At 36.6% G+C, this 23,489-nt stretch overlaps 2 protein-coding genes across 15 annotated transcripts in view; one reads left to right on the top strand and one right to left on the bottom strand.

Annotated features, from left to right (window-relative positions):
* LOC116862506 (intraflagellar transport protein 80 homolog) overlaps positions 1-10,821 on the bottom strand; it is a 117,374-nt gene extending 106,553 nt beyond the window's left edge. For 3 of the 12 annotated variants that reach the window (XM_032849827.1, XM_032849833.1, XM_032849836.1), the window contains exon 1: positions 10,704-10,821. Coding sequence is in view for 1 of the 12 variants with exons in the window: in XM_032849834.1 (XP_032705725.1) it covers positions 5,430-5,442 (13 nt within the window). In the remaining 11 variants the exon portion in view is untranslated. Of the gene's footprint in view, positions 1-1,884; positions 1,902-5,429; positions 5,479-10,703 lie in introns of those variants that run through there. The other 9 variants (XM_032849825.1, XM_032849828.1, XM_032849829.1 and 6 more) reach the window with 5 other exon arrangements.
* A 460-nt stretch (positions 10,822-11,281) lies between these two features.
* LOC116862513 (structural maintenance of chromosomes protein 4) overlaps positions 11,282-23,489 on the top strand; it is a 39,606-nt gene continuing 27,398 nt past the window's right edge. The window contains exons 1-7 of one of the 3 annotated variants that reach the window (XM_032849842.1): positions 11,282-11,297; positions 12,450-12,593; positions 13,473-13,651; positions 14,106-14,297; positions 15,841-16,017; positions 22,921-23,085; positions 23,335-23,462. In XM_032849842.1, coding sequence (XP_032705733.1) covers positions 12,455-12,593; positions 13,473-13,651; positions 14,106-14,297; positions 15,841-16,017; positions 22,921-23,085; positions 23,335-23,462 — 980 coding nt within the window. In that variant the 5' untranslated portion in view covers positions 11,282-11,297; positions 12,450-12,454. Of the gene's footprint in view, positions 11,298-12,167; positions 12,594-13,472; positions 13,652-14,105; positions 14,298-15,840; positions 16,018-22,920; positions 23,086-23,334; positions 23,463-23,489 lie in introns of those variants that run through there. The other 2 variants (XM_032849841.1, XM_032849843.1) reach the window with 2 other exon arrangements.

Genomic DNA, 23,489 nt, shown 5'->3' with positions numbered 1-23,489 from the left:
GATTGTGAAAGTGCGGGGTGCCTGGGTGGCTCGGTGGGTTAAGCCCCTGCCTTCAGCTCAGGTCATGATCTCAGGGTCCTGGGATCAAGCCCCACATTGGGCTCTCTGCTCAGCAGGGAGCCTGCTTCCCCCAGTCTCTCTCTGCCTGCCTCTCTGCCTACTTGTGGTCTCTCGGTCTCTCTCTCTCTCTCTCTGTCAAATAAATAAATAAAATCTTTAAAAAGAAAAAAAAAAAAAAAGACTGTGAAAGTGGGTATATGAGGCCAAGGAGCTAAGAGGCCAGGGAATGGAGTGTAATGATTTGTGGATATTAAATCACTGAGAATAATGACAATAATAGTAGTAGAGGATAAAGACAGCTAGGTGCTCAAATATTCATTGAGGAAAAACTGCAGAGATCTGCAACTGACTACAAAAAGGATAGAGAATGGTTTAATCTGGTAGGACTTGTTTAAAGGGACTAGGGAATTATAAAGAGAAAGAGAAAAAGAATCCATTGTCCAGATACATCAGTGAGAAATAAGGCCTTTCGACACATGGGATCATGGGAGGCAAACAGCCTCCACTTGAAGGGGCCATGGGGAAAGCAATTTCCTTAAGAAACAACAAGATTTAAGTTAGACTACCAAGGTAAAGGGATCATTCAGAGTAAAGGCTGAGAATGCAGATTTGGCCAATAACATACTGTGAGTTCCAAAAGGTAGAATGGTAGGATTTATGGGGAGGAGTTAAGAGTTTGGGACAGATGGTAGAAAATGGTAGAAATGGCGGGCTGTCCTCCAATATTCATTCATCCCTCCTTCTGTGATAGAAAAATCTGAGTTTTTGCTGTACACCGGCCACCTAGAATAAAACTATGTTTCCCAGCTGCCTTCAAAACTAGATGTGGCCACACAGGGCATTAACAATTCTGATACCCATGTGGAGATGGTACATCATCATCAACCTAGTGGCCCAATCTGGGATTTACATTCTGTGGTTAACCACAACAGCAATACGAAAAGTAAATGATTTTCCTAAGGAAGCCATTTTATGAACTCTTACAAAAGTTTTATAAATCACAACATAATTGATAAATAAAAATTTGAAAAATAAGAGTAACACTCTCCATGCTATGTCATCAAGGACATGTATACAACAGTAACAAGATAGAGCCAAGATTCTTGACCTTGTGGAGAGTCCATCAGTTTTTACCACCTTTTCTGTGACAGAAAATAAAGTTTTATCATGTGTAAATTACCATCATCAACAGCTAAGCCCAGTAACAAACTAACCTAGGGAATTAAGAGTCTTGAATGTGGAGATTGAGGTAAACATAGATAAAAGGCATGCTGGAATAGTCCCAGTGGTCTCACAAGGGAGGGTGGATAATCAATTTAAACTGCAGCCATCTTCCTGGAACTGGTCTCTAAGGTAGTTTGCAGTGTTGATGCAGTTTTGTAAGGGAAGAAGAGGCAATCTTCCTAAGAGTACATGGAACTCTGCGGGATTCCTTTTCAATCTACTGGGGTGTTAGGCTTTACTTCAATGGGTAGTTTAGGAAGGGAAAGGAACTGCAGAGTTACAGAGGGAATAAATTTCACCAACTTCTTGTCCTAATTTTCCCAGCCTTAAACTCTGGGCTCCGTTCTTGTACCTCCTCTATATTTACACTACTGCCATGGTGGTATCACCCAGTTTCATGGCTTAATATAAATTCAAACATATTGACTGCATAGTGACAATTTCCAATTTCATATCTCCAGTTCAGACCTCTCCACTGAACCTGATTTTATATCTAACTGTTTATTTGACAACTTATCTGAATGTCTAACAAACATCTCAAACTTGAGATCCAGATGAAACTGCTGATCATTCCTCTAACAGCTCCTCTCATGGCCTTACCAATCTCAGTAAATGGTAATTCCTTTCTTGTGGTTGCACAGGCCTAGAATTAGAATTAGAATTATCACTGACTCTTCACTCACATCCCAACTCCAAGTTTTAAAAATCAAAACTTTTACACTCTATCTTCAGAATATCTGATTTTTGCCACCCCCACTGTTATGACCCCAGTTTAAGGTGCTATCATTTGTTGGCTTGGATATAATAGCCTCTTAATTGGCCTCTAACCCCTCATCATCTATACTTACCACAGCAGCCAAAGTGACTGTTTTAAAATAGATCATAGCACTTCTCTGCTCAAAACACTACAATGACTTCCTATCTCACTCAAAGTTAAAACAAAGTTCTTGCAACAGTTCAAAGCTTTTCTTACTCTGGACTCCTCTACTGTAATGGTTAATTTTATGTGTCAACCTGGCTATACAACAGTGCCCAATTATTTGGGCTAATCTAAATGTTGCTATAAATGTATTTTTTAGAAGTGATTAACATTTATAATCAGTCAACTTAGAGTAAAGCAGATTTCCCTGCATAATGTGAGTGGCTTCCATCTAATCAGCTGAAGGCCTTATGAGGAAAGACCACTATTTCCTCAAGAAGGAATTCTGCCTCCAGACTGCAACACAGAAATTTTGCCCAAGTTTCTATTTTTTGGACTCAAGACTACAACATCAACTCTTCTTCTCTGGAGAGCCCTAATATATCCTAATATTCTCTGACCCTACCTGATTCCTCTCTCTCTCTTCACTCAAACTGCTCCAAATACACAAACCTCTTCTTTTTCTAACATACTAAGAATGCTCCTGCCTCAGGGCCTTTGAACTTGTATTCTTTGACTGAACTCCCTGCCCCTAGGTAGCTGCATGGCTTACTCCTTTTCCCTCCTTTATATCTCTCCCCCCAAATCACCTTCTCAGTGAAGCCTTCCCTGTACACCCTATTTAAGGCCAACTGCCATACTATGCATTTTACTTACTGTTCCTTTCTAAAATGTAAGCTTCCTAAGTACAAGAACTTTTGTCTATTTTGTCCATTCCTATATTCTCTGCATCTAGAACAATCCTTGCATACTCTAAAATGGAATCAGCAGCATAGGTCATAAGGGTAGAAGTTAAAATCATATAACTGTACATATTAAGCTATTTAAGTGTAGAGATTAAAGGATGAAATAGAATAGTAGCTATAAAGGCCTTTTTAACTAGGGTAAACTCCAGTATGTTTGGGGACAAAAGAGAAGGAATCAGTGGAGAGGGATAGATTGGCAATACTATAGAAGCAGAAAATAACTAAGACAACACAGTCATCCATGAAGTCACTTGATCAAGGGCACTGATAAACATATAAATTAACAGTTCACAGAAACATAAGTACAGATGGTAAGCGGGTGATCAAAAACATGAAACAATGCATAGCCTCAATTATAATTAAAGAAATGAAAACTAAAACAACTAGATACCATTTTTCTGTTATCAGAGTGGTTAAAGGCAAAATACTCAGAACCCAGTGCTGACATATGGAGAAACAGAAACACATACATTACTGAAGAACAGGTAAATTACTGCTAATGGTCATTTATTCTTGTTCTCTACCCCAAATCTTTGACTGGTTTTCCTATACTTGGGTAATCCCCTATCTTACGAGTCCTTTTCTCATTATAAGAAACATTATTTCCTCTCTAGCCTTCCTTATAGCTAGACAGAGTAAGTACCCTAGGCTCTGCCAATCTGACACATCTGTGCTAAACTTTGTTAGAAGCTATGATTCAATGGAAGTATTCTATAAAAAATCTAGCCTGGGAAGAATCGCTAGTCATAGGAATTTATCACATACATAAAAATGTATATCAAGATATATATGCAACTACATACACCTGTTTATTACAGAACTCTGTATACTTCCATCAAAAACTAAGTTTAAATGTTCATCATGGATTACACACTCAGCTTGTGGATATATGTGTTTATAATGTGGAAATGAATTAGAACCAAGAAACTAGAATTCAGAACTAATTTTGAGAATTTGACTTAACCATTATACTAACTGAAATAATCCAGTTAGCGTCCAAAAGGACAAATACTGTATATTCGACTTATATTAAGTACTACAGTAGTCAAATTCATAGAGACAGAAAGTAGAGTGGTGGTTGCCAGGGGCTGGGGGCGGGGGGGGGAAGAATGGGGAGTTATTCTCTAATGGCTACGGACTTTCAGTTCTGCAAGATGAAAAGAGTTCTGTGGATAGATGGAGATGATAGTATAACAATATACTTAATGCCACTGAACTATACACTTAAAAATGGTTAAATGGTTTACAAAAAAAAAAGAAAAAAAAGAATTAGATTTAAGAATTAAAACTAAGAGGGACACCTGGTTGGCTCAGTCAGTTGAGCATCTAACTCTTGATTTCGGCTCAAGTCATGATCTTAGGGTCATGAAATGGGGGCCGGAGCTAGTTTCTGGGCTTAGAGCAGCGTCTACTTGATATTATCTCCCTCTCCATCTCCCTTTGTTCCTCCCCCTGCTTGCACTCTCTCTTTCTCTCTCTCAAATAAATAAATACATAACCAAAAAAATCTTATTTAGAAAAAGAATTAAAATTAAGAGGTAGTGGAGATTCACAGACCTGTACCCCTGGGGGAAAAATATATATATATATATATGTTTATAAAAAATAAAATTATATTAAAAAAAAAAAAATTAAGAGGTAGAAGCACTAACAAGATGAGAAAAATTTTAGGCAGGAAAGAGGGAAGGCATAACATCAATTTATAGATAAGAAATAGCAGATAAGCCTCAGGAGTGAACAAGAATGTGAAGAATAGATAAGTCACAAGAGCTAAATCATCAGTACATTTATACCAAGTTCTGGGTCATTTGCATACTGGCTAGCCCTTGGGTATTGATATTAAAATGAATGGTTTGCTTATGACTATCCAAGGCCCTATTTTTAAAAGTGCAACTTTTATGTACAGTTTTCTAAACTGATAGTTCTGATCAGATTCCTGTGATTCTTTCCCAGGAGAGTATGGAGGGAGAGAGAGGAAGGCAGATATTTTTACTCAAGTTGCCTTGTCAAAAAATCACTTGCAGACTAGAGGTAGGATCTCTTGCATGTCAGAGAAGAGCGAGGCAGGCGCACCATTTCCAGAGACAGATTCAGAGACATAATAAGCAAAGAAAATAGGCTTGCAAATGGCCATACAGTTCAATTACTGAAGATCTTTAACCCCCATCCCATTCCAATGCCTCTATGCATTTGCTAAAGTATATGTATATACTGCGGTATTTACATTTCCCTGCAGTTCTATCCATGATTATATCTAGATATTGCCAACCAGACTTTTAATATTATTCTTGTTTGCTGTATCTGTAAACCTTTTACAGTATGGCCTAATAAATTCTAGCCAGTAAACCATGAGATTCTCAAATCTCAAATACGTAGTCATGTTTAATTCATCCTTTTAATTCATCAGCTAGCATAAAGGAATCACATTCAACAATATGCCAGAGTGCTGTGCAACTACCTAGAAAATGAGATGGGAGTACCTGGGTGGGTCATTGGGTTAAGCAGCTGCCTTTGCCTCAGATCATGATTGCCAGGGTCCTGGGATGAAGTCCCGCATTGGGCTCGCTGCTCAGAGGGGTGCCTGCTTCTCTTCCCTCTGTTTGCCGTTAACCCTGCTTGTGCTCTGTCAAATAAACAAGTTTTTTTTAAATAAATAAAAATTTAAAATGAGGCGAATCTGTGTGTGTTGAATCTGTATGTACTCATATAGAAAGAGGTGTATAATGCTAAATGACAAAAGCAAAGTTCATGGCAGTATAATATAACACAATCCTTTTTGTGTAAATAAAAAGGACTATATTTAAGCTAGAAGATTCTAAAAGATTTTTCTGGGAAGATATGCAAGACAATGGAGACCTTTGTGAGGGTAGGTGCACGGGGATGAGAAGGGAAGGTTTTAATTATCATTTTAGGTTTCTGTACCATTTGAAGTTTTTACTATGTTCATAGTATTTTACTTATCTATACATTTGTATGTTTAGTACAGGATTATCTGAGTGATAAGACTATGGCCCAGTTTTGTTGTCTTCTTTATGCATTTCTGCATTTGAAAAAAAACTAATGTTATTTTTCTCATAGGATCACCATTCTAATTCCCTTCAGTCTCTACTGCACTTCACCCCTTTTTATTGAAACTTTTACCTACTGATCTTCCAGATACTGTATTGTTTTCTTCCTTATATAAAATATGTCTAATAATATCTATTTCACAGGTTGGTTATAATTAAATGTATGTAAAATGTCCAATGAAGTGCCTGAAACATAGTAAAAATTACATAACTGTTTGCTATACATAGTTGAAAATTGGTGTTTTTTGTCACTCTTCCTAGCTACAAAGAATTTTTCTCTTTGGAACACCCACTTCCCCACTTTTAGCCCATGTGGCTTCAATGAAGCCAGCACGAAAGAGACTTAAGCCAATTAGAACATTCCATTCCCTTTGCAGAGACTGTTTCACAGGTGGCCCATGACTTTTATTCAAATAAATGATGGGGAAGAAAAACTTCCCTTTTTCTCAAGACAATTTAGATTAGGTTTTCTATCACCTATAATCTAGAATCCATCCTGAGGCATTACTATAATTATTTCTCTTCCTAGAGTCTAAGAATGGACATTTTCTGGAGCTATCCTCACTTTACAACCTTAAAAAACTAATCTATTTGTATGTTTTATTCATTCATATAGCACTGCCTCATCCTATTTTCTTTCCTATGCTATATTCTTTGCCTCTGCTCCCACTGGATATATCTTTCCTAATCCCGACTGACATGAATAAAAGCAAACTCATTTTTCAAAACAGTCTTTCCCCAAAACACTATTCCACTTCCTCACTTCCTATTTCTTCTGTTAAGATAGGTGAAAATTTCAGGGAGCCTGGCTAGCTCAGTTGATTAAGCATCTGCCTTCAGCTCAGGTCAGATCCCAGGGTCCTGAGATAGAGCCCCACTTCAGACTCCCTGCCTAGCAGGGAGCCTATTTCTCTCTCTCCCCCTGCTGCTCCCCCTGCTTGTACTTTCTCTCTGTGTCAGATAAATAAAATCTTTAAAAAAAAAAAAAAAAAAGTGAGAATTTCAATAACATTCATGTACTAATATATAATGTATAATGTATTTATGTACATATCACATGGATGCATATATATATTATGTGTATGTATAACAAATAAAATGTATAATATGTAAATGTATAATAACATTATATTATCAAGAGGAATAGTCATTACTATCTGTCCTGTTCTACAGCCAATTTATTAATCTTTTTTGTAAGATTTTATTTTTAAGTAATTTCTACACCCAGTGTGGGGCTCGAACCCACAACGTGAGATCAAGTGTTACATGTTCCACCAACTGAGCCAGCCTTTTATAATTGTTTATATTGCTGTATTTATAATCCTTTTACAGTATGGCCTAATAAATTCTAGCCAGAAAATCTCAAATACGTAGTCGTCTTTAATTCATCCTTTTAATTCATCAACTAGCATAAAAAATAATAATATTCAACAATATGCCAGAGTGCTGTGCAATGATCTAGAAAATGAGATGGGAGCACCTGAGTGGCTCAGTGGTTAAGCAGCTGCCATTGTCTCAGGTCATGACTCCTAGGGTTGGCACCCCAAACAATTTATCAATTTTGAACAATGTTCTCTAAGTATTTATTCATTACTTATATAAATTCATATTTATTTATTTATTAGTTAATATCCAATTAATCCAAATACTCACAATTAACTAAAAACTTGAGTCATATTTTTAAACATTTATCCACAAATCTAATATCAGACTTTATGAAATGCTGAAACTCATTAGAAGACAGATAAAAAAAATATATTATGATGATGACAAAACTTAAGTATGCACTTAAAGAATTGCAAATGTGGATTTGAATTCTAACTCTACTATTCTTTTTAAATTTATTTTTATTTCTTCCTATGTGGTACAATTTCACTTTTAAAAAGTAAAAAGTGAGGGTTCTTTTCTGACTGCCTGAAATTACACATAACAGTTGTTAGATGATTTTGGATCAGAAAGAGGAGACTTGATTATACTTTACCAAATGACTGTTAAGTTAGTCCATCCCAATCTGACCAGATTCTTTTTATAACTAAACTCTGTTATTTTCATGAGTAGTATCCAAAATATTGGAAGGGATCAATCAAGACTTTTTCTTGTGATTCTAATCTCTTCTCAAATCACTTCACTTATTCTAAGCGTCCTACTTTCACTTTAGATTTAGGTCTACTCTGTAGCTGTTTGTTATAAATATCTTTTCTACATTATACAACCTGGTTTAAGCTATTTTGAAAATATTTCTTCTGAGTAGAGCATGGTTAGGTTGAACTAAATCTAAATCAACAGGTTACTTAATTGATTTATTGAAATTGCATTTCTTTCTCATCTGTCATTAAGACCTACTGCTGTTTATAGCAATCATCAAAGGCAGTAAAACTAGGAATTATCCATAACTTGTTTTTCTTTTTTTCTCCTCATCACTAGTTCGGGATTCACCAACAAAGAATATTATCCGACTAACTTTAGGTGTTTCGACTTTTAAACCTTAAAATCTTCAGAAGCTATAGATTTTTCCCCCCAAATGTTCCTGGATTTTTTTCCATTCTACTGTGTAGGCATTTCTCCCTCCACATGGAAGACTGTATACTAATAATTCAATACAGCCATGCCTCATGTAAGTCTTTCTCCTCTTTAACACATCCCACTTAACTACTGTTACTTTTTTTCTTTTTTAACCAAGCCATTCCTTAGCTCAAAATTTTTCTAATAAGTGTTTCCTCTACATCATATCTAACATGCTCAATCTGGCTTTCAAGACCCTTCATAAGCTGATTTTCTAACTTGACATCCCATTATTCATCCTTAGCATATGCCCTAATAAGGTCAATGTCATAAACACAGTAATATCAAATGCTTCACATGTGTGCTAGACAATTATAAATAATCCCATGAGGCAGACATTATATACTGATTTTTATAATAAATATTCTCAGAGAGATTGATAAAGTGAGTAAACTGTCCAGGCACGTAGCTAAAAAAATGATGGGACTTGGGATTTTCTTATGGTACATCTTTTTACTACACCATCTCCATGACTCTTTTACATCACTCAGTTTGGTCTAGTCTTTGCTTTTTTCACGATTGATATCTCTCTGACTCAGGTTTTGTAGTGTTTTATAAACTTTGAAAATTCAAGACTCCAGAAGCTTTCAAACAGAATCACTACATTTTCTTGATATGCCTACCAGCCAAAAAATTTTTTTCATTGAGTTTTACTGTCTGTAATTTGTCTTATGAAAACAATAATTTTTTCAACTTAAAAAATAAAGGTATACTATTGGGTGATGGGCATTAAGGAGGGTACCTGATTGTAATAAGCACTGGGTGTTATATGAAACAGATGAATCACTAGATTCTGCCCCTGAAACTAATAATACACTATATGTTAAGTAAATATAGTAAGTAAATATAATAATAAATAGGGGCACGTGGGTGGCTCGGTCGGTTAAGTGTCTGCCTGGGCTCAGGCCCAGGTCGTGATCTCAGAGTCCTGGGATTGAGTCTGGCATCTGGCTTCTTGTTCAGCGGGAAACCTGCTTCTCCCTCTACCTGCAGTTCCCACTGCTTGTGCTCTCTCTGACAAATAAAAATATTTTTTAAAAAGATAAAAAATAAATTAAAAATAAAAATAAATAAATAAATGTGTATTCTAGTACCGAGTCAATGATCCTGCTAACCACACCAGTTTCTGAACCTCACCAAATTCTTAACAGTTCGCAAGGGGTGTCCTCCACACCCCACTTGAGAATCACTGAACCTGACTTTATGCTCCTGGGGCAAGACTCACACTACTTACTTAGAATGGTAACATAAATTCATTTATAAAGCAGATTTATGGGAGCTTTACTGTGACCGGCCCTAGGTATGCAAAGGTTAAAGGGGAAAGGAAGGCTCCCAGTTCTCATAGTCAACTAAGTGTCGCTGAATAAATACTTATTGGAGGTAGTCAAATCAACCAGTGGTTAACATAATAGGAGATTAGGACCACATTTGAGAAAGTAATCAAAGTTCTGGGAAAACCAACTCCCCAGAAAAAAAGCACAAACACACAGAATTCTGTTTACAGTTTCAGCAGCGGAAGGGGTGGGGGGACGGGGAAAGGAAGGGTTAATTAGGAATTCCACTGAATCTCAATCACCTTACTAACAGGATCACAGACTACAGGTTAAAAATCGACTAACAAAACTAAGTTCTCTTGGAACAGGAATACTTGCTTAATAATCCTGATTATGCCTTGCACAGTGCAACGTATTCAAGAGTTACTTAAGAAATATTTTCCGATCGATAATTTTCTCATGAAGATAACCAGATGACATCAACAAATCATTTTTTCCGTTACGGAATCTTTCAATCAAATGATTTCAAAAACCCGAAATCCCCTTTCACTAGTGACACTAACGACCTAACACCAATGAATTCGAAATTATTTTGCTAATCACATATAGAACATACAATCATTCACCAATTCAGGATTTTTGTTGTTTTTGTCTTTCTACTCCTTCCAAACTCAGGGCTTCCTGCTTCGCGTCCCGAAAGCTACGTCCGGAACCCCACCGCCTCCACGGAGATGGAAAAATAACTGATGCTCTATGTCACATATACTATTAAGGGAGGTAAGGTGGGGTCCATTGATGGCCACAATTTCCAAACCCCTTCCTCACCACATCCAGAGGTGAAGAGATTTACCTTAAGTTCCAGGAAAGCAGTGGCGATTGCTCCCACAAAGCTAGGACCAGTTACCAAGAAGCCTCCCGACCTCCCCGTCACCATAGTGACTTCTACTAACTACGCACACTCCTTCTTCTCGCGATACTTCCCCATCGCGGGTCACCCGATCCCGCCCTCTTCTTAAGGGACGTTAGTGGACGACTGAGTCCTCCTCCAGCGGTGGGTGGAGCCCTACTGGTTTTTTTCCCTCTCGTTCACCACTCTCCAGATTGGTGTTTTTAGAAAAATATTTTTATAAAAATACTGCTGCCGTAGGACTCAGACAAAACAGTGTTTCGCTCTACCTTTTAACTTATAAAAGTGCCCTGGCACAAGGGTCCCGCCAGGAGTTCGCGCATGCGTGTAAGCGACCAGAAGATGGCGGTGGTAATCGCCGCATTTTTTTCAAATTAGTGGTTCCCAGAAAGCATTGCGCGCATTTGTAACGAATTTCCGTTCGAGTTTGTATTTTAGGCGCCATTTTCGAGTGAAGGACCCGGAGCCGAAACACCGGTAGAAGCGGGGGTGCTATACAACGGTTTTCAGCTTCCGTGTGCGTGGATTACCCCGCAGGTAAAGTACTTCTTTTCCTGATCAGGTTGTCACACTCTTACTTCCTGCCCCGTCTGCGGGCGCCTGGAAAGTAGAGGCCTTGAGCTGGAGCAGCCGAAGTCCGCTCTGGGCTGAGGCTGCCGCCGGGAGATTTCTTTCGCTGTCACCCCTCCCCCCTCGGCCGCCTCCCGGCAGTCGGGACTCCCGCGCGCTTCTCGCGGGCGCCACTTCTCTGAGCTACTTAAGCGTCTCTCGGCGGGGGTGCGGGGGACGCAGACTCTAAGCCTCACGGATCTTTTCTCAGAAATCCTGGTCTCTGTCGGGGAAAGGGCGTCTCCCCTGCCCCGGCCCCCTGACCTTCTCTCTTCTCTCAAGGGACTAATCACCGGGTCTGAACCCTTAGTGGTGACCTTTTGTAGTTTATTGTCCAACGAGATTCCGCAATGGGCCCCGGAGGTTCAGACCCCGCCACCCCAAGATGACTGAGCTGGAGCAGGCGCTGCATATGTCTGATTTGGAAGTCGAGACAAATAAGTCTCGACCCCAGTCTCCTGCCGCCTTTCCGGGTCGGACGGTGTTGAGGAGACCTGGAAGCCCCGGGCCGTCAACGGCGCCGAGAGCTAAATGGCGGGGAAAGTAGACGGCGAGTCGCCCGTTAGTCTTATTAGCTACTCTAGGAAGAGTTGATCGTCCCCCCGAACCTGAAGCTAGTAGAACTCTTCTCGCAGAGTCTGTGAGCTTGCTTCTCTAACCCCCGCAGCGTGGGAATGTCAGTAAATGCCCGCGTACAGGAATTATTTCGTTAGAAAGTTAAAGGAGAAGATTCTTACACCTGTGGGGGGACGGGGGTAGGAGGCATTAAGAAAATAAAAAGAATTTAGGCAGTTCTATCCTTGCTTGACAACCAGGCACGTCTAGGTTTTCCCACTCGCTTCGGACTTAAAACGAATCCCGCCTTTTGGGCACTTGGGTTTTTCGTGCCTTCTTTACCGAGCACCCGCTGGCGTCGAGCGGCGTATTTTAAACTGGGCTCTCGGAAACGGGCAGAGTTTTTCCCCCAAGTGGGACGGGGTGGGGGCTGAACCCATCCGACGCCGGCTCCAGCGGGGAATGTACCGGTACTGTCCTGCGGCTTGGCGGGCTGACTAGCCCCTGGCTCTCCCCCGGCCCCAGCGACCATGCCCCGCAAAGGCACCCAACCTTCCACCGCCCGGCGCAGAAGGGAAGAGCCGCCTCAGTCCCCGGACGGCACCAGCAGCGACGCGGAGCCGGAACCCCCGCCCGGCCGCGCGGGCAGCCCGGCCCCTGCTACCGCAGGTGAGTACCCCCACCGCGACTCCCTCGGAAAACGTGCTGGGAGACCAGAGTGGGTCCGCGCCTAACCCGGGACTGACTGGTGTTTGGAGGCGCGGAGGTGAGAGGCTGCGGAGTTGATGTTTGTAGGTCGCGTGTCGGTCCCATAGAGCAGCTCAAGAAAGCGATTTGGCAATTTTCAGAGATCAGAGTCTTCGTGCAATTTCGATATAACGGTGCTGGAGGGGATTGGGGCAAGTACGTGGCTACAGTTATGAATTTGTGGCCTTGTATTTCCACGGAAGTCGGTATGGTAAGCCAATAGCTAGTATACAGTTTTTTTAGGACAGAATTAACATGATTGCATCTTAAAAGTTCCTTGGCCATAACTTAACTTCCCTGGTCTTAAATTGCGTTTAAAGAGATAATAATTTACTCGAAACTACTGTAGCTTTTGTGAGTACGGGAATTGGGTGACATTAGAAAGCCCCTGTGACAGGGTCGCTGGAGCTCTTGAGTATGCAGAGTTAAGGTTCCCGGTACTCAGAGATAAGGGGAATAGAGCCTTAGGATTTAACCACCTGTTTAGGTGAGGAGCAGAGAATAACGTTGTTCTGGTTTTCCCAGACCTGCTTTATGTTGTAGCATTTTGACTTCTAAGAGATGTATTTTTGTAGGTTATTTCTGATGGTTATTTCTTTTAAGAATTTCTTTCTTTATAAAACCAAGCTGAAAGATTTTCATTTCTCCTGAATTTAGGATAATACATTGAAGTGGAAAATACAGATTCCTAGGTTTCATAAATAACATTTCTCCAAAAATTAGCAAGCAGTAGTTCTCCGAACTAATTGCACTAATATAGGCTTTTCCCCCCTTGCTTTCCCTTTCCTTTGACTGACCTAGAGACACCAAGTGAGGAAATTGATAATAGAAGTTTAGAAGAAATTTTGAATAGCATCCCTCCTCCCCCGCCTCCAGCAATGGCCAATGAAGCTGGAGCTCCTCGGCTTATGATAACTCATATTGTAAACCAGAACTTCAAATCCTATGCTGGGGAAAAAATTCTGGGACCTTTTCATAAGGTATTTGACTGTTTTAAGTAACTATTATAGGGTCATGTGTTTTTATTACAAGATAAATCAATTTTATCATGTTCATCCTGATTGATAACACATGGTATGTTTCCTGTGTTTTTAACAACTGAAAATAATTTTTGTTTATGCTGGTTATCTTTGGTACGACTTTAGCTGTTAAGTTTCCCCTCACAGAATAGAATTGGTGAGTTTTTTGTTTGAAGGAAGTATTTTCTCTATTAGAATGAATTTTGTAAAAAGTGAGTTAGAATGAGAATATGGTCTTATTAAAAGTGTTGAAGCTTGTGATAAAGGAGAACATGATGTAAGAAAACAAGTTGAAATGAAACCTTTTAAATACTTAAGTTTTGCTGCAAGTAAAAAAGGCAAGCAGTTTAAATTAAAATCAGTTGTATGGTATGACCTTTTTAACTGTAATTTTTTTTCTGTTCTTTTTATGCAGCGCTTTTCCTGTATTATTGGGCCAAATGGCAGTGGCAAATCCAATGTTATTGATTCTATGCTTTTTGTGTTTGGCTATAGAGCACAAAAAATAAGATCTAAAAAACTTTCAGTACTAATACACAATTCCGATGAACACAAGGACATTCAGAGTTGTACTGTAGAGGTTCATTTTCAGAAGATAATTGATAAGGTAAGGGACTTTGGAGTATTTAGTTATTTGCAGTTTCAAGTACGGAACATAAGATTTCCATACATTGTACATTTATTATTTTTGGCTTAAATTGGCTTTTTAAAAATCAGAGTATGTTTAAAGCAGAACAGATAATTATTTTATTACCCCCCAGATCTGATTTCATTACCTTCAGACCATATTTTCTTTTTGAGTAGTGGTGGTGGCAGCTGTTACACTTAAAATATTAAAACTTTTAGCCAGGGGAATGAATTATAAGTAGCTCATTGTAGTACTTACCTTTTTAGAATAAAACAATGAGTATAATCCTGAGTGCCATCGAGGCATTCTTTCACTATAAATTTTTGGTTCGTTTTTAAAGTTGTTTTTATTGATTTCAGATAAATTTCTTAAATTTGAAAATGTTACAGATGCCTAATTTTACCATCTCCATTATTTTAATTCACATTAATGTTATTAGTTGTCTGTAATATGAAAAAACTCTGCTTCAGTTTAAACTATCCTTTGTAAATAAAACCACCCTTTTAAAACAGGGAAAAGGCAAACTTAATATGTTTCCTAGAAAAACAATTTTAGGTAAAATATTTAGCTTATTTACATGGTTCTGCTAGTACTCGGGGGTTTTTTTGTCTGTTGAATAGCTAACGTTGGAAATTCATGGCTTAAAACTGACCGGTTGGAACCTAAAAATATAGAAAACTTCATAGTGAAGCGAGGATGTGACTTGGCTTCTAAGTTTTGTTTTTTAGATTTTTTTTTTTAATATAACGGACTTTAATAAAATTTATTATTTTATGCCATGATGCCATCTATTTTGTTTCTTAGTGCTTTTCTTTTGTACAATTTAGGTTAGAAAATGATTGCCAGTAAATCAGGTTTGATTTCTTTGCTTATTATAATTATGTTTGATTTGTGTAAATTTTAAAAGCCATAATTTCAGAATGGGAAAGCTTTTAAGGGAAAGCAACTTTTTAATATTAAAGTAGATTTATACTTCATTTTTTAAAATTTGTTTGATTTTCCTAGAAATTGGGGGAATGTAGTGAATTCTTTGCAGTTCTTTATACCTTTCATTAATAGAATATTGTTTACCAAAAAGCAGGGGGATTAAGCCATGTTATGCCATTATTACCTTCCTTTCCTTGGATCATTTCTTGCAGCTTTTTAAAAATGGGACTAGTAATTTAATCTATCAACATGGCTTGATAATTTAGGTGAGTTTGTTTCAGATATGGTGAGATTCTTGTCCCACTTCAAATGCTCTTTTTCTCAGTCAAATATATTTTGACTTGTTTGGAGGTGGGTTTTTTGTTTTATTTCTGTTTGTTTGGCTTTTTGCTTTTTGTGATCTACGAGTAAGAGATCAAAACTTGGAGACTATTCTTTGCTCAGAGGGTTATGTCTTAGAACTATTGCCAGTTTATATGCATGTTGAAGTTTTTAATCCATAGAATTGGTTTGAATATGAAGAGAATGAAATTTGGTGCAGACCTGTGACTTAATACCAACAATTGTTTTCTGGTTTTGTTTTTATGCAAAACAGGAAGGGGATGATTATGAAGTCATTCCTAACAGTAACTTCTATGTATCCAGAACTGCCTACAGAGATAATACTTCTGTCTATCACATAAGTGGGAAAAAGACAACGTTTAAGGATGTTGGAAATCTTCTTCGAAGCCATGGAATTGACCTGGACCATAATAGATTTTTAATCTTGCAGGTAAGTTTATTAAAGACTTAAGAGAGTCTCTTCTTTTTCTTTCTTTGTTTCTTTCTTTTTTTTTTTTTTCCCTCAATAAAGTTTAGAGGGGTGTCCCCCTGTTGGATGAATCCTGTATTATTGAGGCCTTAAAGTACTGTAGCAGCACATCATGGTTTACATACTACAGTCAAGATGCGAATCATTATTTGCTGCTCTAGAAATTTAAGGAAATTCATTCAAAACTATTTTCACCATAAGATGCTTGTTTTATGTTTGGATGGACTGACATACTTGTTCCGCTCTAGCAGCACGTAAATATTGGCGTAGTGAAATAAATATTAAACACCAATATTATTGTGCTGCTTTAGCGTGACAGGGATATAACAGCTATTTATTGTTATTGTTTGTATTTTCCTTTAAGACAATATTTTAAATGAGATTCATTATCTTTTAATAGTCCTTTACTTTTGTTCTTATTCTTATCTGTACTAATTTTAAATAGCACAAAAATGAACTCTGTACACTTGGTGTTTGACGATTTTACTTCAGTGCCTTACTAATTTTTTTTATTATTATTATTTTTTTTAACCTTGGCATGGTTAACTAAAAGCTGACCAAGCTGGTTTTTGTTTTGGTTAGAGTGGCCTACTTGAACTACTATATATTGGAAGACAAGAAAATAACTCCTATGTCATTCTGAAGTATCATAACTCTTAAAAGTCTTTTTAGAGGGGTATAAAACTAATGCCTGGTGTTAAGTTGAATTTTATTAGAAACCTTGTGTTCTCTGAGTAAAGATATGTTTTACTAGCCTTGCTTGGTAAGAAAAATACCTAATTTCTTTTGTCTTACCTTCAGAAAGTTATTAGTGTAAAACATGGCTTTGTCAGATATATTAATTCCTTTTTGATTTGAAGCTCCTTTTTTTTCCTGTGTTCTATCCAGACCCTCCCAAGAGCATAATTATTAAAACAAAACTATATTATGATGTAAAATAGCTGCTGGTATTCTTTAATGTCTTATGCTACTGATTTTAAACTAAGTTGGGAATTTTGATTTGGTACTGAAAGTTTCATTAGGATGCCTGAGTGTTCTCAGTCAGTTCCCATTGTTCTAGAATGACTTCTGTTACTATCTTTTGTTACCAGGCATGGTACATTTGTAATACTTCTGTAACCCAGACTTATTTAAAAATGAATATTGGGGGAAATCAGCTGCAGATATATTTCTTAACAGAATTCGTATTTACATAAATATGAAAATAAAGCTGTGTGTATTTGTGTATGTATGTGTGTCTTTAATCAAATTTAACTGTTATATGGACTTTCATATTCTAGGATTTGGTTTGGTTAATTATGAATTATAAGTTATTTCACTCTATAATACTATATTTTATAATAGCATTTTGTAGGAATCTATTCTCGTGTTTATTTTTTGTTTATTATTTTCTGTTTACTGTCATCCTGGGATAATTGGTTAAAATTTTACATCTGTGCCAAGATTCCTCAAAATAAAGTGGACTGCATTTTAACCCCTGTAAGGGTAATTTTTTTTCCTTTGGTGCGTCCTCTCTATATAATTCCATAATAAAGGAAGCTAAATAAAGTCATAACTTCCCAAAGAAGTAAATAACAGTAATTTTTTAACTGTCAATTTCGTTAAACATGTACTTTTGAAGTACCTAAGCTTATGCCATTTGTCCTCCTATAAACACAACCTTTTTGTGTCCTTTTAACAAATTATTTAAAACATTTTTAATATCAAGGTAAACTTCCTAAATGATTTTCCATTTGATTAAGTTGACAGGTAGGAACCTTAGGAATTCACTTGTTAGGAAGAAGAAATAGAGATTGGACTAGGTAGAACTAATGATGCCCTATTTAAAAGTTTGAGGGAGAGTGACAGTGGTTTCTGTGGATGTTTAATTCCTTTTCAAAAGTTTAGACTCCTGCACTAACTTTAAAGCAGTTGAAGGTAAGTAAAAACTATGGCTTTTTTAATTATCTTCTCTCCCATTGAAGATTTCTTTTAATGTGATTTGGGAGGCTGGGAACTTGGAGACAGCATAATATCAAAACATAAGTGCTTAGTTTGAATAAAACATATAGACTGGCCAGTGATCGTGCTAAGTAATCTGAATTAGGTAAAGTGAATATTGGTTTTTAAGATTAAACATCATTAAATTTTAGAAGTCCATAACAGTAAAAAAAAGATTGTTTTTGCAGTGTTTATATTGATTTAGTAGTTTTTTGAAGTAGGCATTTCTAGTATTTGAATCCATTTTAAATTGCATCAGTTGATTCAAATGAGTACATGATGAGGCTATGTACGAAAATGATATAAAAGATACAGAAATGGGTAAGCCCTGTTTCTTGTCCTTGGATGCACACATGCCTTCAAGAAGTGTTAGATTATAATTGGCCATTATACTTCTTATGTTTGTACATGTCCCCATTTATATTTACCTTAATTTCAAAGCCTTTGTCCCGTTGTAATAACTGTTTGGTTATTTGGTTATTTGGTGCAAATAAGTAGGGTTTTGTTAGGTCTCCATAGCATTTCGTGGTAACTATGACTTACAAATGAGATTCAATTGGTTTTAGAACATTTGTTCCAAAGTTAAAAGAATGGTAACCTTAATGCTTTTATGGCAGTTCAAAGTTACATTAATGATTGCTGTCTCAGGAACAGTTTTGTAAACTCCTAAAAGCTACAAATATTAAGGCAATTTTAGTTTTGTCAAAGTTTTCAATTTCCTATACTTGTCTTCATTATTATAAAATCTGAGTTAGAACTTTAAATAAGAACCAAGATTTTTTTCTTATTGTGTAGTAATTTGGAAATCGGTAACTCAGACCTTTGTTAATCCAGTTTATCTCTTGTTCCTTTTTCTTTCCAGTTTATTTTTCCCAAGCCTGGCATGTCATACAAACTATTTTGGTTATAGTCTTAGCTGTAGAAATTAGTCTGTGCTATTTCAAAAGAGTTTTTTAGCTTTATCAGTTACCCAAAAGTATCTGATTCAACAGCCTCAGCTGTGAAAGAAGCTACTCCTAAGCATCCAGAATAGACATCAAGCTGTCTACCTACTAAAGCATTATCCTTTCTATTTATGTATGTATTTTAGGCCGATACTAACCTCGGTGATTTGGTCTGTTGTCCTCTGACGCTGACAAAGAGCAAATTAGAATAAAAATTTACTAGCAGAATATAAAGGACAATAATTTATGGTACAGGGGAAAGTAGAGAAAATAAAAAGGTTATCAAGACAATATAAAAATTCAAAGCCCAGGAGTGTCTGGGTGGCTCAGTTGGTTGAGCGTTTCACTCTTGGTTTCTCCTCAGGTCATGATCTCAAGATGGAGAGCTTCAGCCTTGCATCTAGCTCTGTGCTCATCAGGGATTGTGCTTGTCCCTCTCCCTCCCCCTGTGCCTCTTCCCTGTGCTCCAGTGTGTGGGCGCTTGTGATCTCTCAAAATCTTTAAAAATTTTAGAGCCCAGTAAATCGGGGCCATTTAATTTTGATGCAAACACCCATATTTATCATAAGAATCCTTCAAGCCTTTTTAGGAAAAAAAAGTTTTAATATAGCTCTGGACTTGAGTTTCTTGTGGTTCATACTTGCTAAAATTTGGATTCTATATGAATTAAGAATAAAGAGCATCATAACTATTTCTTAGATTTTTAAACTGTATTTCTATAAAATAGATTATCAAAAATGGTGCAACTGAATCACAATATCCTGATTTGCCACCTACTTTAGTGAGTTAAGGTTTAAGCCCTTGGTTATTATAAGTATTTTTTTGAAATATGTTTGCAATTTCTGTGTTATTCTTAAAAACCATAGTTGGTATTTTACATAGTTGCTTAATGTCTCTGATATAATTTAAATAAAGTTTGTAGTAAAGAACAGAAAAAAAAAAATCTTGAAATCTTACTCCGTCTACTGAAGGTATAGAAGCTAGAGATACCTGGAGGCCTGTAGGACTTGTCTGGCTTCAGATGCTAATATGAGAGCAACTTGAAATTTTTTTATGTTTTCATGCTGTCATTATTTGTGAGTTAGGGCCTTGATATGGATGGGTGACTTTAAATTTAGGTTGATGCTTTAAAATCATTTCTGAAATGTATGGGCATATAACTTATGCCCTAAGTTAAAACTGTATTGTATAATTTCACATAGGATAGGTATGTTTTCAGCTGTGGGGGTGGGGAATGGTTTTCCAGGCACAGATTGTGAACTCACAGTATATATGAAATGATGTAAAATGGAAAAAGAAGAAAGCAAATAGTAGCAAGTGGTAAGGCAGGCAAAGGACATCAAGGAACAAAGCCATAAGAAAGGTCCCAGGTTGTCACTGGAGTAGCACAGTAGTTCTAATAAGTCAAATGACAGGTAGAGGCCTAAATGTTCTAGTAGCCTGTTGAGTCAGTAGTACTAATCTAATAATAACTAGCTGGGAAAAAAAGAGTGCCATGTAACAATTTTAAAACTGAATGTTTTGTGGCACTTGTAATGGAACTATTTTGATTCATAAATGTCCTTGTTTTAACTTTAGCATTTTTATTTTCAACAGACTGCAGCCTTATTAGAATAAAAAAATCGTAGCTATATAGCCATCATTTTAACTGAGGAGGGAAGAACAAGTAACCCAAAAGAAGCTACCACTATGTTCTACTCAAAGTTAGGCAGTCTCCTACTAGCATTATTCCATCTCTTGAGTAATTTTGGCCAGGAAAAGTGTAATGCCTTTAGGAATTTTTTTGTCCATGTAAACTGCTACACTGAGTCCTAACTTCTGGCTATCCGAAAAGTAGCTACTCGAGTAATACCATATACCCCTTTGTCTAAGATTTAAGTTCTCTTGGCCTAGTTTTTCAGTCATCTTAAAACAGGTGTTCAGATACTCAAATTGAATTAGGCAGTATATTAGATTATCAGATGTCAGATATTTTTTGTTTGTATTATAAACCCAAAAAGAGTACTATCTCAAATTAGTGATTCTCAGCTGGGTGTAGTTTTACATCCCTATCCCTGGGATATTGAGCATTGTCTGGAGACACTGTGGGTTGTTACAGCTGAGGGTGGGGCGGTATGCTACTGGCATCTAGTGTGTAGAGAGGTCAGAGATAACTACAAATCATCCTGTAATGCCTAGCAAAACTCCCCACAACAAAGAATATCCAGCCCAAAATGTCAGTAGTGTTGCTGTTGATAAAACCTGTCTCCTTAAAAACTTTGAATAAGAAAGACTCTCTGCTTCTTCAAGGGCTGATGTTTGCCTATTGTAATCCCAAACTTTGGATGTTATTCCAGGTTTAATCCTAAAACTTAAAGCTAATACTGCAAACATATAGAAGGACCTGATGATTGAAAGCAGAATAAAAGGGTTTTTTATAAATAGCTACATACTTTAAACACTTAGTTAAAACACTATACATTACTGAAGGTTACAGAGAAATAAAAAAAATAACAAGCTCTCTGGATAACATTTTACTTTGTGTTTGATAATAATGTTCTGTTGTGTTAAACTATAGTGTACAAAAATGTTAAAAGTTCCGTTTTTCAATGATTAGATTTAAAATGAACTGGTTTTAAGTTTGGGGGAGGGGTTTGGTATTTGTTGTTTGGTTTTTTTGTTTTTAAGTAGACTCCATGCCCAACATGGGGCTTGAACTCACAGCCCTGAGATTGAGAGTGGCATGCTCTACAGATGAAGCAACCCCAAGTTGCTTTTTTGTGTTTTTGTTTTGTTTTGTTTTGGGGTTTTTTCTTTTTTTTTCTTATTTTTATGTGGGAGCTTTTAGTAAATACAACTTTGTCATTACATTGGCAAGATTTACCCCAGATTTTTGAGATTTATTCATAAATACTTTGAATATTTAAATTGAGGAAGTGGTATGCTTTTTATGGGTATTTCTTCTTGATTTTTTTCACCCTTGTTATTTTGCTGAAATAAAGTTGTAGTATATATTTTTTCTACTTGCCTCATCTTCTGTTGTAATAGCACAAGCAGGCTATTACTGTGAAGTAAAGCAGCAGCATTTTGCCTCAGCATGTTTAGACAAAATTTTCTTCACCATGAAACTAAATGGCTGCCTGGCAGTCAGCCTTGAAGGTTACTGATTGTGCATTTTTCTTCATTTTCCTTGGTAATTAAATTACATAAATACAAATAATGCTAATTTAAGAATTTTAATCATACTTTAAAGTGGTTATATTAATGATTGCAATTAAGTTTTCCAAATTCATATGTACCATGACCTTTAGTTTTCGGTCATTTGGGTATCTTGTAGTAAGTAGGTAATTTTCTTTTTTCTTTAATGGTGTTGATTTTAGGAAGTTAGGGCATTAAGTTTGAGATGTCCTTATAAAGTCTAGCACTTATTGAGGAACTCAGAACACCAGGTTTATAGAGAAAGTTTAATAATGTACCATCTTGGGACAGGATTCCTGCTACAGTTGCGCTATGAAGGATCTTTTTGAAAAATTCATTGTTTCAGAACAGGAGCTCTAATTATGTTATTAACAATTGATAATGTTGCCAAAGTAATTGTAGGTTATGTGAATTTCTTACTGAGTTTTGCTTCATAGAAAAGTTAATACTTTTATTTATTTTTTTATTGAATGAACTTTTTAGATAGGGAATCTTTCTTTGGCTCTAATACGTGTATGTGACTGTTTATTGTAATTTTGCAAGAGTTTGTGTAAGGGAGTACAAATATATATTACCACCTATGAAAGTGAAAACTCCTAACACCAGTGGAGAAAACATTTTTATTTATATCTTATTAAATCTCATTAAACTATTGATTGACATCATTTAGTTGTTGGTTACTGTTGGGTTTGTTTCTGAACCTCACTTAAGATGATGTGGCTAAACATACACAATAAGTTTGTAATACAATTTTTTTTTTAAGGGTGAAGTTGAACAAATCGCTATGATGAAACCAAAAGGCCAGACTGAACATGATGAGGGTATGCTTGAATACTTAGAAGATATCATTGGTTGTGGACGGCTAAATGAGCCTATTAAAATCTTGTGTCGGCGAGTTGAAATATTAAATGAACACAGAGGAGAGAAGGTGTGTCTTCTGTAGACTGTTCTTGTAAATCAGACTGTTCATTGAACAGATTTTGTTGAGTCAAATACTAAAGTTAGAATTATTGAAGAAATCTACTGTTTTAGATTGCTCATTTAAATGCCAATAAGAAATCTAAAATTTAGTGTTTATTAATATAGTTGATGTTTTTGTCCAATGTGGGTATATTTGAAACTGAACCTATACATATAAAGCATACTTGAATAATCTGTACACATTAAATTTTTATAGTTAAACAGAGTTAAGCTGGTGGAAAAGGAAAAGGATGCCTTAGAAGGAGAGAAAAACATTGCCATTGAATTTCTTACCTTGGAAAATGAAATATTTAGAAAAAAGAACCATGTCTGTCAGTATTACATGTAAGTACATTAATTTATCTGTTCTTA

The sequence above is a fragment of the Lontra canadensis genome, unplaced genomic scaffold (assembly GCF_010015895.1).
Source record: "Lontra canadensis isolate GAN:19392208 unplaced genomic scaffold, GSC_riverotter_1.0 scaffold250, whole genome shotgun sequence".
Lineage (NCBI taxonomy): Eukaryota > Metazoa > Chordata > Mammalia > Carnivora > Mustelidae > Lontra > Lontra canadensis.
This window is presented reverse-complemented; position numbering and strand designations above follow the sequence as displayed.